Genomic DNA, 16,377 nt, shown 5'->3' with positions numbered 1-16,377 from the left:
TTAAATATCTGTTGTGTTTCCATTTATCTTCAAATGAGGTAGATGATATTGACCTTGACCTTGAAGAACTTAAAGCATTGTTGAGGGTGAGGGGAAGATGGACAAAACTTGCACATTAAAAAAAAAAAAAGCTGGGCAGACCTAAATGGAGAAGTGTGAGATATCTCGTCAGATACTGCAGATGGTCAGAGAATTGAGTAGGAGGAAGAGGGTAAGCTAGCTTGCATTTGGGAAATTACACAGTGATTTCGGTTATTCCAAGCTTCTTCTTAAACAACCCCCCCCTTTTTTTTTTAATATGAATAATTTTCCAGTGAGAGGAAGTATGGTATAATATCAAAGTGAGGCTTGGAGCCAGGAAGACCTAGATCCAAATCTTACCTCTGAAACTTGCTAGTTGAGTGACACTGGGCAAATCACTTAATTAAATGTACCTCAAACCACTCCATAGGACTTAACTGCTATGGTATAGATGGGTTGTGATCTGTTGATGGAGGGAATTCCCACACTAGGAGTCTCCAGCCCTGATAAAATTATAGGTGCTGAATTTGGAGTCAGAGGAGCTGAGTTCATATCCTAGTAGTTCCCCTTTCTACCCATGTGACCTTGTCATGTAACCCCGCCTGGGTCTGATTTTCCTTGTCTGTAAAATGAGAGGGTTGAACTAGCTGTCATTTAAGATCCCTTCCACCTCCAAATCTATGAGCAAATGTAAATTTTTGTCATTTTGGGATGTGGACATTTTCATTGCTGAAAGGTGCAGAAAAAGAAAATTTTGTTAGAAACATTGATAAAAACAGCTTGAGAAGGAACATAAGCCCCATCAGGTAAAAATTTTGAAGAAAGATTGACCTTTCTGAAAACCTGAGAGAAAGTTGACCCCCCCCATAAATGCACTGAGATTTCCTATTGGAAGACAGGGCAGCAAATGAGTTAAAGATGGTAATCTGAAGTGCAGGGTGGACATGACTGTTTTCAGGGTTTTAAAGGTTACAACTAAGAAATTATAAATCAAATAAGTGTTTAGGGACCATGAGACAAATATTTCTTTCTTTTTTTGTTTGTTTGGTTTTTTGGGCCGGACAATGAGGGTTAAGTGACTTGCCCAGGGTCACACAGCTAGTGTCAAGTGTCTGAATCTGGATTTGAACTCAGATCCTACTGAATCCAGGGCCAGTGCTTTATCCACTGCACCACCTAGCTGGGGGGGAAGGGGGGGGCCAACAAAGTTAGTAGTTTAAAACTGAATGAAGACTTTGACAATACCCTGTGATATGGATCTGGACTAACTCAAAGATTTCCTCCTTCAGAAGCCCAAGAAGTAGGGGAAGATAAGCAATGCCCAAGACAAAGATAGCTCCAGAAGTCAGGACCACCACCCCTCATTCAAGCCTCTCCCATCCCACCCCCATTCAAGCTTTCCCTACCCCCAAAAGGAACTTTCCATTGTCAGGTGGTCACCCCATCTATCCTCTATAAAAGCTTTTGTCTTTTTTCCATTGGAGGAGAAAGATGTCTCTAAGCCACCTCCTCCCTGTGAAGGGAAGTCTTTGACTTCCTTCTGAGTCACTTTCTCTAGCGCCCAAATAAAAGATTATCTTTATTCTAATTGGATTGTGTTTGAAAGTTGTAATTCTTTAAAGAGGAATACCTAAGGACCCCCACCACCTATTTCCCTCATGATATCCTGTATATCCCCCAAAACAAAAGATCTCAAAATGAACCCTCAAATAACATACTGCAAAGCTGAGTGTAATCATCAAGTAAAAAAAGGATATTTAATACAAGAGGAGCTTATAAAGCATTCCTGCAAAAATAACAACCCAGAGGCAGCTAGGGGGCACAGCAGATAGAGCACCGGCCCTGGAGTCAGGAGGACCTGAGTTCAAATCCAACCTCAGATACTTAACACTTACTAGCTGTGTGACCCAGGGCAAGTCACTTAACCCCAATTGCCTCACAAAAAAAATAAAAAATAAAATAAAAAAATAACAACCCAGACTTTAATAGATTACTTACATTAAGTAGACATTTCCATCCTTAGCACTATATATAAGCCTAAGTCTCTGAGGAAGTATGATTATATATTTGATTCAAGTGAGACCTAGGACTTCAGAGTATGATATTCTGAAGTATGAAACCAAGGATTTCATAGTATGACGCTGATAATATTATTTCTTGATATCTATAATACAATGGAGCTTTCTTATTATATTCTGCTACAGTTGCAAGAGAGGACAAGTGTGCTTGAGGGGAGAAAAGAAGGTTTGAAATAGCCAGTGTGTGTGTTTGTGTGCATAGGGGAGTACTGAAGAGAGGATTATGATTAAGAGTCAATGAAGGGGGCAGCTAGGTGGTGCAGTAGATAGAGCACCGGACCTGGAGTCAGGAGGACCTGAGTTCAAATTCGGCCTCAGACACTTAACACTTACTAGCTGTGTGACCTTGGGCAAGTCACTTAACCCCAATTGCCTCACTAAAAAAAGAAAAAAAAAAGAGTCAATGAGGGGGCCACAGCTAGGTGGTACAGTAGATAAAGCACCAACCCTGGATTCAGGAGTACCTGAGTTCAAATCCAGCCTCAGACACTTGACACTTACTAGCTGTGTGACCCTGGGCAAGTCACTTAACCCCCATTGCCCTGCAAAAAAAAAAAAAAGAGTCAATGAGGAAACAATAGTGAAGGAGAACTTAAATGAAATTAGATAGATTTGTAGTGGACATATCTGGCCCAATAGTATGACTTCCTTCAGTAACATTCTGCCTAATTAAAATAGGAACAGAAAAAGGGGATGATGAGGAGAACCTAAGGATGGGGCATGATCAGTTTCCCAGTAAGAGGAAAAGGAATTCAAATGCAGAAGACTATGTCTATTTTTAGTCTATACAAGATATAGTATTCAGGTCTAGGGAGGCAGTATTCCCCTTGTATTCTGTCCTGGCCAGATAACATTTGGGGTATTGTGTTTAGTTCTTGGTACCATTTTGTGGTAAGAGGATTTAATCAGTGGAGCCACAGATCAATTTGATAAATTTGGCTAATGGCCTTGATTAAATGACAAGGTACAGACCTTTGTCTGGGGGTATTGGAAGGGCATCTTGCTAAAAGGACCCAGGAAACTGTGGTAAAAAAGCGAAAGTTTTTTAACAGTCAGTTAGCGATAACAGTTTTTCGAAGGACCACCCTTTCGGGGAGGAGACCGTGATGAACCGCCAGTCCGGCTGCTAAGCACTCCACTTCCGGGGTGCGAGCTTAAAAAGGCAAGGAGAGAATGGAAGTGAGGTCTTCTCCCCCCCCCCTCCCTCCCTAAACAGCAGGTAATCTGATTTAGGTTTTATATATATATATACACACATAATGACATTAAACATATTTCTGCATTAGTTATGTTATAAGAGGAAAAAATCAGAGCAATGATGAAAAACCTCAAAATAGAAAAAAACAACAGCATCAAAAACAAAAGAAATAGTATGGTTCATTCAGCATCTATACTCCACCGTTCTTTTTTTTTTCTCTTGGATTTGGAAATCCTCTTCCATCACAAGTTCCCTGGAACTCTTTTGTGCCATTGCATTGGTGAGAAGAATATAGTCCATCGCAGTAGATCAACACTCAATGTTGATGATAACAGTGCCCCACTTTAAGGAGCTAAAAATCAAATAAAAGAAAGGCAAGATGAGCAGACAGAGAAAGGTTAGGACCATAGAAAGTTTCTTCAGTAACAAGGAAGACCAAGGGGCACCCTCAGAGGAAGATGTCAATATCAGGGCCCCTATATCTAAAGCTTCCAAGAAAAATATGAATTGGTCTCAGGCCATAGAGGTGCTCAAAAAGGACTTTGAAGATAAAGTTAGAGAGGTAGAGGAAAAAATGGAAAGAGAAATGAGGGTGATGCAGGAAAGACATGAGAAAAAAGTCAACAGCTTGAAAAGTCAAATTGGCCAAATGGAAAAGGAGGTACAAAAGCTCTCTGATGAAAATAATTACCTAAGAATGAGGACTGAACAAATGGAAGCCAGTGACTTTATGAGAAACCAAGACACAATAAAGCAAATCCAAATGAATAAAAAAATAGAGGGCAATGTGAAATATCTTCTGAGAAAGGCCAAGGTCACCCACTGCATCTTGGGCCATGGGCAGTCATCTTGACTTTTGTCTTGCGAGTGGACTTTGATGATTCTGCAAGGGAGAGTGAGGCTAACTACTTTGGTCAGCTTTGCCTCCCTCAAGTCCAATTCACAGGCAAGTCAAAACATCACCATTGTGATGTCATTGGTCTTCTTCAATAAAGAAGGAGGAACAACAACAACAACAAGGATTTCTAGACCAGAGAAAAACAGAACATAACTTAATGGGGTAGGTGGGGAAGGGTGGAGAGATTGGGAGGTAATAAGCTGTATGTTTGCCCAGGTCTGTACCTCAGATCCCAAAGCCTTTTGCCTTTTCTGAGCACAGGTCAGAAACTAGAGTTCCTGAGAAAGGATTTTCCTGGCCCAAACAGCTAAGGTATTGCTAGAGTTCCTGAAGAATCATGTTATAGCTAGACATAGGCTTGCCTGTAACTAGGATCCTGAGAGCAGACTTTGCTGGCCTTGTGAATAATCTCAAGTTCAAAAATGTGGTCTTAAAAAAATGGGTCTTAAAGAGGGAAATTTCATCAACAGTATGTTTCTTGGGGAAAGAAGAGAGAATTGCCTGTAGGGTCTCTGAAGCTATGTAACTGGAGCCATGTCATAGGGGATTAGGGAAGGAAGAGGAAGAGATCTGGACCTTGTTAACCCTGCCTGCTATTACCATTAATTGCTCAGACGGTATATTTCTGAGGTGAGAAAGAATACTACTTCAATGGTCCCCAAAGGGAACTTACTTGATGGTCTATTTGCATGCTTTTAATGATGCATTTATGCAGACATGTATTTTGTAATGTATGTGTATGTATGTGTGTACACACACGACATATATGTGTACTCATTCATGATTACACATACATGATTCTCAATGTTTTATATATGTATGTGTGTACGTGTATATAACATATATACATGGATATGTGTATATATGTACACATACATATGGATATGTTGATGTATGCATTTGTATGTAGATACACACAGGCACAATACATACATGTGTGCATATGTGTGTGGATGTATATAATATATACACACATATACATCCACACACATATATATTTGTGGGGGGGAAATCAGCTCTTGGAATGGGATTTTTACTTCAAAGTATAAGAATAAAGTACAAACATTTCTCCCCAATATACTCACTCTGCCTTGGCTATGTCAAAAAAGTTTCATTCTGTACTCTGAGTTCTTTGCCTCTATCAGGAAGTAGGTAGCATGTTTCATCATGAATCTTCTGGAATCATGATTGGTCATTATGCTGATCAGAGTTCCTGAGTCTTTTGAAGTTGCTTGCCTTTACAATGTTATTGTTATAAATTGTTCTCCTGGTTCTACTCACTTTTTTCTGTACCGATTCATACAAATCTTACCAGGTTTTTCTGAAACCAAACTTTTCTTCATTTCTTAAGAAGCAACAGTATTCCATTCCATTCATATACCATAATTTTTAAAGCTATTTCCCAATTTATGGATACCCCCTTAGTTTCCAGTTCTTTGCCACTACAAAAAAAGAACTGCTATAGACATTTTTGTACATATGGTTCCTTTTCCTCTTTCCTTGATCTCTTGGCTGTAAACCTAATAGTAGTAGTAGTAGTAGTAGTAGTAGTAGTAGTATCCAGGAAGTGGAGTTAGAGAAAGTAATTCAGTAAGCTCCTTTCCACAAACTACTTCTAACAAATCTAGAAAATGTACCAGACTGAATAGTGATGAGAAAATCCAGAAATAAAATCACAGTGAGTCCTTTGTCTAGCCAAGGTTGGCATAGTGATACAGAGAGCTCTGTAGAGACTAGGGACAAGATCAGGAAAGGAACAAATGGTGAGTAGAGCATTCCAGTGCCCAAGGACTGGCTGTGCATCAGGGCAACAAGAGGTCTCCAGACCTATGTTGGGGCACCATGACAGGATGGGTGCCAAGTGAAAACTTTTTCACCCACTACTCAGTCCAGGGCTAGAGAGTGAGAAGGGGACCTACATACAACAGTGGTGTTCCCATGTAGGATGGCCCTGGGTGGTATACAGAGAAAGGAAGTTCAAAAACTAGTAGCAGCAGCAGTAGGAGAAATGATGTGGCTCAGATGTCAGCTATAAAGCAGGGTCTCGTTTCTATAATCAAACTCAGCCTATAGAGGAATAACCAAAGCAGGAATCCAGACCAAAAGGAAGCCCACAATACTGCAGCTCTGAGATGCTGAGTTGGATAGATTTCTGTACCCAAGTTGGTGCCTTTGTGTGTGTGTGTGTGTGTGTGTGTGTAACCTTTGTCCACTTCAGATGAGAGTGAATTTCAGGCATTGCCAACTTTCTCTACCCCTTCCTCCTTGTTTGTATAGTCTACTTGATTGTGTGAGATGTTTCCCTTTCCCTTTTTTTCTAGGGTATTTCTTCTCTAGTGTATTTCTTTTTCCTTTCCTTTGCTTTCTTTTGTAAGGGGCTAAAATTCTAGCTACGATGTCTAAAATCTAATGAGTGGTCACCCCAAATTAGAAGCTTTAGGAAGAGTTTAGACTTCTAAGCATTTCTTAAGGTGCATTAGAATCTAGTGATGAGAGAGAAAGAGGCCAAGATTCCTTCATCTATCTATCTAAGGGAGCCAGCATCTCTTCTCCAGCCAAGCCAAGGTCCACAGCGAAAATAAAAGACCTAGCTCCTCCTTCCTCCTCCCAGAAGCCTCTTGTGAAACAGGAAACAGGGCCATGCACACACACACACACACAGCTCCAAGCTAATTGGTTGGCAGCCCTCATTGACAGAACTAACAGGTGGCTCTACAGATGCAAGTTTCAGATGCCGGGCAGCTTCTGGACGCTGGCCAACTTCTGGACGCTAAAGTCACATGGCTTCCAAATCACATGCTCTCTCCTCATGGAAGAGCCTCCCTGCAATCTCTCCAGCAGGGGTGCCATTCCAATTCTCACACTTCTCTTAAGATCATCACATTCCGTGTCAGAGTCACACGATTGATACTTGAGTCTGTTTCTGCTCCTTGTCTAGTACACTGAGCACATCAGACTCTTGGACCCTCTGTTCTGGTAAATAGCCCCACATCTGTCATTCCTAGGTGTAGGTCCCCATGTCAGTCCAGGCTACATTTGCTACCCAGCCCTGGAGTCACAGTGACAGCTGCCATTTTGATGAAGGAGGCCAAAAAGGGTTAACAGATAACCTATCAATAGTACCTAAAAGGGTTAACAGAGAAACTAAGGTTTGTGTTCTTATAGTAACCAAGAGAGTTCAGTGCCTACCAACCAATACTATCAATAGAAGCTTAGGGAAGGTAAGTAGGGACCATTAACCATTAATAGCCATGAATATTCCTAGATGACAGGACATCTAGAAACCAGATCTAAAGTAAAGAGAGATCATAAACACAGAGACCCTCTGGCTTTGACAATTTTAAGCATATCTTTATGAGCATGTGCAGAAAAGGTCATATGTGTCCTTAGGTTCACCTTATGACATGTAAACCCCAAAAACACACCTCTAGGGAAAAAGGTAGCCACCTTGGAGGATGTCTTAGGACCCCAGGAAGTCCAAATTAAGATAAGACCTCCCATGAACCTCCCACAAGGAGGAGATTAAGATAATGAGGAGATAATAAATTTTTTTCTCTATGTAAATATAACCATTTTCCTCTACCTATTTAAGAACCTATCTCCATGGGGCTCTCCCTGTGGTCAACAGTCTTTCAATAAAACTTGAGAAACTGAATCACTGAGTCTTGTAATTCTTTGGGATGCCTTGTGATCAGTTTGATCAATTAAATCCATCCCCCACATCATTTTGGCTTTTATTCCTGCTCCCTGCACAGGATCCTGTTGGATCCTAGACTGCTTCTTGCCCTAGTATATAACTGCAGGCTCCAATTCAGTTTTCAGAGTGGAAGGCATTTGTGTGGAGCCTTCCTTGGGAGACCCCATCCCCAGTGCTCACAGCCCTCTGTCTGTATCCCTCTGCTTCTGACTGATTGGGTAGAAAAATGACTCACTATAGTTTTTACTTGGCTTTCTGATCATGACTCAGTCTGGTGCTTTTTCTAGATCTTTGATGGAGTGGTTCTTGGGAAGATCCAGGTTATGCTATTTCCTCTTATTACACCATTTTTGTTGATCTCCCAACATGGCAATATTGATAAGAATTGATTCAGAGTGAAATAAATAGAACTAAGAGAACACTATTCAATGTGACTACAGCAATGTTAATGAAAAGATCAATAAAAGGAAGTTGAATTGAAAAATCAGTGAAAGTTTTAAGGAAATATAGCGAATCTCCAAAGAGATAGGGAACTACTAAGAAAGAATGTTGTATACATTGCAGATAAGGTTCCCTGAATAAGATGTTTTTGCTCAGTTTTGTTTCTTTGTATGTTCCTTTTAAGTTGAAATTATTTCATTTCTGGTATTTGTATTCCCATAGCCTGGCACAGTGCCAGGCCCATAGTGGGCAATTAATGCTTACTGACTGAATATTATGAGAGAGTGTTAAATTTGGAAGGGGGCTTCTCTTTTTTGCTTTGGCCCAGACGGCGGCAGCATGGGTAAGTGCCGTGGTCTTTGTACAGCTAGAAAGCTTCACAGCCACAGAAGAGACCAAAAGTGGCATGACAAACAATACAAGAAAGCTCATTTGGGCACAGCCTTCAAGACCAACCCATTTGGAGGAGCATCTCACACAAAAGGGATTGTCTTGGAGAAAGTTGGTGTTGAAGCCAAGCAGCCCAATTCTGCCATCAGGAAGTGTGTGAGAGTCCAGCTGATTAAGAATGGCAAAAAAATCACTGCCTTTGTTCCCAATGATGGTTGCTTGAACTTTATTGAGGAAAATGATGAAGTTTTGGTTGCTGGATTTGGTCGAAAAGGTCATGCTGTTGGTGATATTCCTGGAGTCCGCTTCAAGGTTGTGAAAGTTGCAAATGTTTCTCTTCTGGCCTTGTACAAAGGCAAGAAGGAAAGACCAAGATCATAAAAATTGTATGATGTCTTTGTCATAGTAAACCGTTTTCATGTAAAAAAACCCAAAAAATAAAATAAAATAAAAAATTTGGAGGGGGTAAGAATTTATTGTGATAAAGGAAAAAGGACTGTATAAAGGAAAAAGCCATGAATAATGATAAGGAGTTGGGACCTATCAAGGAATTTGGGACTACTAAAGTTTAAACTGGCCTATTAGCTAAAGGACAAACACATTTTAAGAAGTAAGGGAGGGGGTGGCTAGATGGCACAGTGGATAAAGCACCGGCCCTGGATTCAGGAGTACCTGAGTTCAAATCCGTCCTCAGACACTTGACACTTACTAGCTGTGTGACCCTGGGCAAGTCACTTAACCCCCATTGCTCAGCAAAAAAAAAAGAAGTAAGGGAGATAGGGGCAGCTAGGTGGCGCAGTGGATAAGGCACCAACCCTGTGTGACCCTGGGCAAATCACTTAACCCTCATTGCCCTGCCCAAAAAGGTGTGGCTGCTGCCTGATCAGCAGGACTGAGATAATTCCAGTAGTCAGAACCACCACCCCTCACTCAAACTTTCCCCACCCTGAAAGGGAACTTCAGGTGGTCATCCTATCTACAATCTATAAAAGCTTTTGCCTTTCTGTTCGAGGAGATAGGTATCTCAGTACCATGTCTCTGAACCATGTCCCCTTGAAAGAAATCCTTGACTTCTCTCTTGGTTCCTTTCTCTGGTGCCTAAATAAAAGATTATTTTATTCTAATTGGATTTCTGTGTGAGAGGGTGTAATTCTTTAAAGGGGAATACCTAAGGACCTCCCACCATCAATGTTCCCCCGGGACAAAATATATATATAGCCTGGGATATAAGGTGGTATTGATATGAAGATGTTCCATTTTGGGGAATTTTTCCTGCCAACATGGCAGGGAAGTGTTCTTTCTATTCTTCAACATAAAGCCACCAAGGAAAATTGCCAAATCAGAGAATCTGTGAATCAGTGAATGTCTGCAAAATTGATGAGTTGTGTTTTTTTTCTTTTACTGGTAACAAATCCTTTGTGTTCAATAAGAAAGCACTTAACACTTGGATTGTATGCTATCTGTTCAATCAATAGGAATGGAAGCTTGTTGTGATCTCTGCAAGTTCTAGAGTGCAAGTAAGGACAAAGCAAATTCTTGGAGGGAAATCAGCATAGAGCTTCTCCTTCAGGGATGTGATCTCTGTTTTCTAAGAAGAATTCAGAGTTGAGAATGAGGAAATCAAAGGCTTTGTTACATAGCTCTCAATTCTCAGTGCTCTCTCACAAAAACCCACATAATTTAAGATTATATTTAGGCTTTCTTGAAATGCAAATGGAAGTTTGCTGCAATCTCTGCAAGGTGTTCATGATCACAATTCAGGATACTGAACATTCTTCAGAAAAATTTAATTTTCTCTTCTTTTGAGTAGTCTCTTTATTACAAACAGAATGCACAAATTCTAAGCTGCAGGCCACAAGGCACAGGCTCTTTTATTCAGGATTTTCATCAAAAAAATATTTTTAGTGGGGCAGTTAGGTGGCACAGTGGATAGAGCACCGGCCCTGAATTCAGGAGGACCTGAGTCCAAATCCGGCCTCAGACACTTGACACTTACTAGCTGTGTGACCCTAGGCAAGTCACTTAACCCCAATTGCCTCACCAAAAAAAAATTTTTTTTAAATAAAAATTTTTTAGTGTCTCAAAAAGTAAAAGCTAATCCAAGAGGCACACACATACCACAACACAAGAACCACATATAACCTTTTGACAAAATCATGAGGATATAGCTTAAAATGGTTCCTCTTAATAAAAATGTATGGATCACCTAGATTTAATGGAGGTGCCTTATTATCCAAAAAAAGTATTTTTTATGAAACCCTAGGTTAATAGGAGCAAAATGTCCTTCAACTGAACTCCAAACTGAACCCAGATAGATAGCAGATAAAAGACCCTACCTGGTGACTTCTTTTCCCTAAGGATAACAAGTCCCTATCTTATGGGGACATCCTCATCCTAACCAAACCCTTTTTTGGAATCCTGTAATCTGAGGCAGCTAGGGGGTGCAGTGGATAAAGCACCAGCCCTGGATTCAGGAGGACCTGAGTTCAGATGCAGCCTTAGACACTTGATACTTACTAGCTGTGTGACCCTGGGCAAGTCATTTAACCCTCATTGCCCCACCAAAGAAAAAAAATGGAATCTTGTAATCTTATCATAATGCTTCTATATTTCCTCCATACTTGTTATAACTGAAATTGTTAAAATGCTTTTGCTTCTGGATTGAATTTATTATACTATTGAAACTGATAAGACTCTGTAACCCTTGGACAAAAACCCCTTATATACCCTCAGAAAGAGGGAGTCCCTGAGTTCCCTTCTTAGGAGGGGGTGGGTCTCCATATGATCATGGTTCTTTCTTCTTGGGACAAAATATATTAGTATTATGTTTTTCATGTCTGTCTCTGATCTGGTTTATCCTGTAGGAGACATTATGTTCTTTTTTTTTTTTTTTTTTTTTTTTAGTGAGGCAATTGGGGTTAAGTGACTTGCCCAGGGTCACACAGCTAGTAAGTGTTGAGTGTCTGAGGCCGGATTTGAACTCAGGTACTCCTGACTCCAGGGCCGGTGCTCTATCCACTGCGCCATCTAGCTGCCCCTCTTTGGTCTGGTTTTGTTCTGTGGGAGACATGTCTCTGATTATTATTAATTTTTGTAGGCGATATTATAAATTAATTTCTCTGATCTGTTTATTATTTTTATAGGAGACAGGAAGATAAAAATTATATTTAATTTAATTTTCTATATTCCTTAGTGAAGTTTTAGAAATTCAAGTATAAAGGTGAAAATTTAAAACATCATAATTGGAAGTTACGTAGCCATAGAGTTGAAAAGAAACAGCCAAGGGTATAAGTGAGTCAATAACATCACCAAAACTGGTTAATTGATCTACAGGCACTTATAAGTCTCTTATTATGTGTCAAGTTTTGTGCTAGGAATATAAAGAAAATGCCAAACAGTCTCTGCCCTCAAAGATCATATATTATGATAGGGAAGACAATAGGCACATGTTAAGAGAGCAATCTCATGGAACATGCACGCAATTGTCCTTCTTTATTCTAGCCTACTACAGGTAGTGGCTTTAGCACTTGGGGATAATCTGACAGAATGTCTCAGTGCTTAAGGATAAAAGCTCTTTGAAATGACAAAGTGATCCCTTCCTTGAGTGGTTGCTGAGCTGGAGGAGCAGACAACTCAATGAACCTTTACATAAGTGAGACATCTTTTGGCTCATGCTTCTTACTTTAACCCTCTGTGTGGCCAGCAGTGCTCTTTGTCAACAAACTCCTTGGGTAGGGGTGGAGGGATGGGCTACGTGCTCTTTCTCTCATTCCCTCAGTAATGGATCATGGATTCAACTAAGTCAACTTGTACCTGGGCCCCTGGATGCTTTTCCTGCCTTATGTTATCTTTCCTGAGTAGGTAACTGAACATTGTTCTTAAGGAGGACAAGGCCAGGCTTGGAAGTGATCTTGTCAGTTTGAGAAGTCCAGAGTTTCTGAATTAAATGAGTGGAGCCAACAGGAAACAAAGGAAGCTTCTGCATTGGTGAAGACAATCACTAAAAAGAGGAAGACCACAAGCCTCTTGCTTGATTTGACAGAAGATGTGGACTTCGCAGAAGAGCATACAAAGCTAAAGAGAAATGGAAAATATCTGATCAACAATACTGCAAAATGCTTCATATTTATATAAGGTTTAAGGATCAGTTTCCCAGCAGATTGTACCAGTAGTGATACATTAAGTTACTGCATCCTTTAAGTCATTCTGTAATGCGTGTTATGAGACTTGGGTCCAGGACATCCTGGGTCTCCTTCTCTAGATTTCTTGACAATGAAGTGACTAGTGAAGTAACTGAAGTATCCCTCATATTATTTTTCAAGCTTGCTATATTACTATCCCAATCCCTTTCTCAGCATGTCTTAGATATTTTCTATTCTGTTTTTTACCTGTAAATGTATCCATTTACAATAATTCTTTTGTATATAGGAAAAAAAAATCTGTCCCATACCTTATTTACATTGCATATTGAGCATCTTTTTACTCTTCTTTTTAATGTCCTTTACTGTTGCTTTAGGGAGGCCTAGATGCAAGACATAATTTAAGGATTAAATAATTATTCCCTAGGGTTCCAGGAGGGGGGGGGAAGCCAAAAAGTGTAAAATGGGGCCTAGCCTCTTACTCATTAGAGGTCAGGCTCCCCCAGGATTGAACTAAGTCAGCATGCCTGCATCAAGAGCAGACTGGCCCCTTAGGGAGATTGATAGATGTAGTACTTCAGCTCCCTGGGCCCAGGAGTATTTTCTCAATGTTAGATACACATATAAGTATATGTATGACATACATAAAGCAGACACAAGATAACCTTGGATAGGAAGGCTTTAGCAGCTGGGGGATGCAGAGGTGCTCAGAAAAAGTCTCCTGGGAAAGGTGGCATTTGAACTGGTTCTCAAAAGAAACCAGGGATTCCAAGAGGCAGAGGTACAGAAGAATACTCTAAGCATGAGGGACAGTGGAGAGAAAGGAGAGGGAGCGTAAAGAAGGAACAGCAAGTGAATCGGTTTGACTTGACCACTGAGTATATGGAAGACAGCAATATGTAAAAAGAATGAAGAGGTAGGAAAGGCAGAGTGTGAAGAGCTGTAAATATAAAAAAGAGGACCTAATTTTAGGGTTATAAGAAACCACTGGATTTTATTGAGGGGTGTGTGTGTGTGTGTGTGTGTGTGTGTGTGTGTGTGTGTGTGTGTAGACCCAAGTTATAAGAAAATCACTTTGGCAGCTATCTAGGACATGAATAGGAATGGAAAGAGATTCAGTGTAGGATAGTCAAATAGAATGCTTTTGGAATAGTTTAAATAAGAAGTAATGATGTGGGGCAGCTAGGTGGCGCAGTGGATAGAGCACCAGCCCTGGATTCAGGAGGACCTGAGTTCAGATTTGGCCTCAGACACTTGACACTTACTAGCTGTGTGACCCTGGGCAAGTCACTTGGCCCCAATTGCCTAGCAAAAAACAAAAACAAAACAAAAAAAAGAAGTAATGATGTGATAAAGGACTGAGCTTAGGATGGAGGTTGTCTCAGTGGAGAGAGGGGGACTTTGGGAGAGATATATGAGATATAGAAAGGGACAGGATTTGGTAGTTCATTGGCTATATGGTTGTAAGGGAGAGTATTTATCTATGTATATATGTAGATACATGTTATATTTAAATATATATGCTTATTCCTTTCCTTTATTCAGTTCTAAGTGAATTTTAGGTACAGGCAAGAGTCAGATCTGTGAAAAATCAAGTTTCTTATAAAAACAGAAAAATTTAGCATTTAGAAAAGGAATTACTTCGCTGTGGTGATGTCTAACTGATATAGGTACTCTCTTCAAAAGTACCATATTTTCTGATCTTTTGTTACCTATCAGAACATAGACCTGGAATTGGAAGAGAACCTGGAGGCCATTTAGTTCAACCCTCCCATTTTACATAAAAGGAAACAGAGGACCAGGGAGGTTGTAATTTGCCAAAATTCACACAGAGAGTAACTACTGGGAGTAGAATCTGAGCCCAAGTCTTCTTACTGTAGAATAATAATTTTCTCCTATAGTAAAGAATGTCAGGGCCAGCTAGGTGGTAAAATGGATAGAGTTCCATGTCTGGAGTCAGGAAGACTCATCTTCTTGAGTTCAAATCTAGTCTCCTGGCAGCTAGATGGTGCAGTGGATAGAGCACGGGCCCTGGAGTCAGGAGTATCTGAGTTCAAATCTGGCCTCAGACACTTAACACTTACTAGCTGTGTGACCCTGAGCAAGTCACTTAACCCCAACTGCCTCACTAAAAAAACAAAACAAAACAAATCTAGTCTCAAACACTTAACTAACTTGGTAAGTCACTTTAAGTCTGTTGGCCTCAGTCTCATCTATAAAATGAACTAGAGAAGGAAATGGCAAACCAGTCCAATATCTTTGCCAAGAAAACCCCAAATGGGGTAATGAAGAGTCAGACATGACTGAAAATGACTGAACAACAAAAAAGAGTCAAGAGAAAGTCACGAGTCAAGAGCCTCTGACAGTCATTTGCAAGAGCGGTATCTAACATCTCTAGGTTTCTTGAAAATGTGTGGTTACCAGTGAAGTGACTCAACTGTCCAAAATATTAACTTTCACGCTGGCCACATGATTATCCCAACTCCTTTCCCAGGGTCTTTGATATCTTCTATGCTGTTTTTTTTTAATCATGATGACTTTATTCCTTATAGTGGTATTTCATGATTTCTATACCATCCTATATAGTTGTATTTCATGATTTGGGAGCATGTGGTATCAATACTGATGTTTAAAATACAGGCTTCAGTTTTGTGCAAAAGCTCAGTTATTGACGCAAATGAAAATTCGACCTCTCTTAAAAATAAGGAAAAACCAAACAAACAGATTTGCCTATCTATCCACATAGGAAAAACCAAGTGGATGAAGAATGCCTATTGTCCAGACTATGGTATGCATTTGGATAATCAGGCTGTTGAACTTGGTCAATTCGTACCACAGCATTCCCGACGGACAATGAAATGGGCTCAGAATGGATTAGCAGGAAAGAAATCAGGCTGCAAAAAAGAATTACACTAAAACCACTTATCAACCTCAGTCGAGCCAGCAACAATCCGTAATATCTTCTCCAATTTACCACTGGGAAATGAGAGTACCTATTGATTTTTTTTCCCTTAAAACACACAGACTGCATACAGACACAAATTCTGACTTGGCTCGGCATATACCCTTAGTTTAAAAAAGATAATAGTCTGCATTACGGGGCACAGAGGGGGAGGGAAGAAAGGGAGGCTTCATTTAGTTATCCCAGTTTTCTAGGGAGAAATCAATCTCCCTCTGCTTCTTATTCCTCCACCGTTGCTTTGTTTCCCAGACACACTTTATCCCGGAAGGATGAAAGGAGGAAAGCAAGTCTTGCAACTGCTCTCCAGAGGAGGGGCTTGAGACCCTTACCTCCAACCGACCCCTTTCCCCTCTCCTTCGGTTCTCTTTGCCTTTCCCCCTTCTCCTCCTTCCCGTTCTCCTTCTGCTTTGCCTGCCAATCAGAGAGCTGACCTCTCCCGGCCACGCCCCCTCCCTCCTCCGGAGATACTGTCAGACTGGGGTTGGGGGCGGGGCGGGGCAGGTGCAGGGCGGGGCAGGGCGGGCGAGAGGCGGGCGGGGTGACCGGGTGACTG

At 40.7% G+C, this 16,377-nt stretch overlaps 1 protein-coding gene across 1 annotated transcript; it reads left to right on the top strand.

Moving 5' to 3' along the window:
- The first annotated feature begins 8,672 nt into the window (after window positions 1-8,672).
- LOC122743073 (40S ribosomal protein S23-like) lies at window positions 8,673-9,146 on the top strand. The gene has a single exon (XM_043987772.1). The coding sequence runs from the start codon at window positions 8,673-8,675 to the stop codon at window positions 9,102-9,104; it is 432 nt and encodes a 143-aa protein (XP_043843707.1). The 3' UTR covers window positions 9,105-9,146.
- The last annotated feature ends 7,231 nt before the right edge of the window (window positions 9,147-16,377 follow it).

Source organism: Dromiciops gliroides, chromosome 2, assembly GCF_019393635.1.
Source record: "Dromiciops gliroides isolate mDroGli1 chromosome 2, mDroGli1.pri, whole genome shotgun sequence".
In the NCBI taxonomy this organism is placed as follows: domain Eukaryota; kingdom Metazoa; phylum Chordata; class Mammalia; order Microbiotheria; family Microbiotheriidae; genus Dromiciops; species Dromiciops gliroides.
The sequence above is the reverse complement of the archived record's forward strand: the minus strand, read 5'-3'. Positions and strand labels throughout refer to the sequence as shown.

Excerpts from the sequence above, each read along its gene's own strand:
- LOC122743073 (XM_043987772.1), top strand. The coding sequence starts at position 8,673 with ATGGGTAAGTGCCGTGGTCTTTGTACAGCTAGAAAGCTTCACAGCCAC.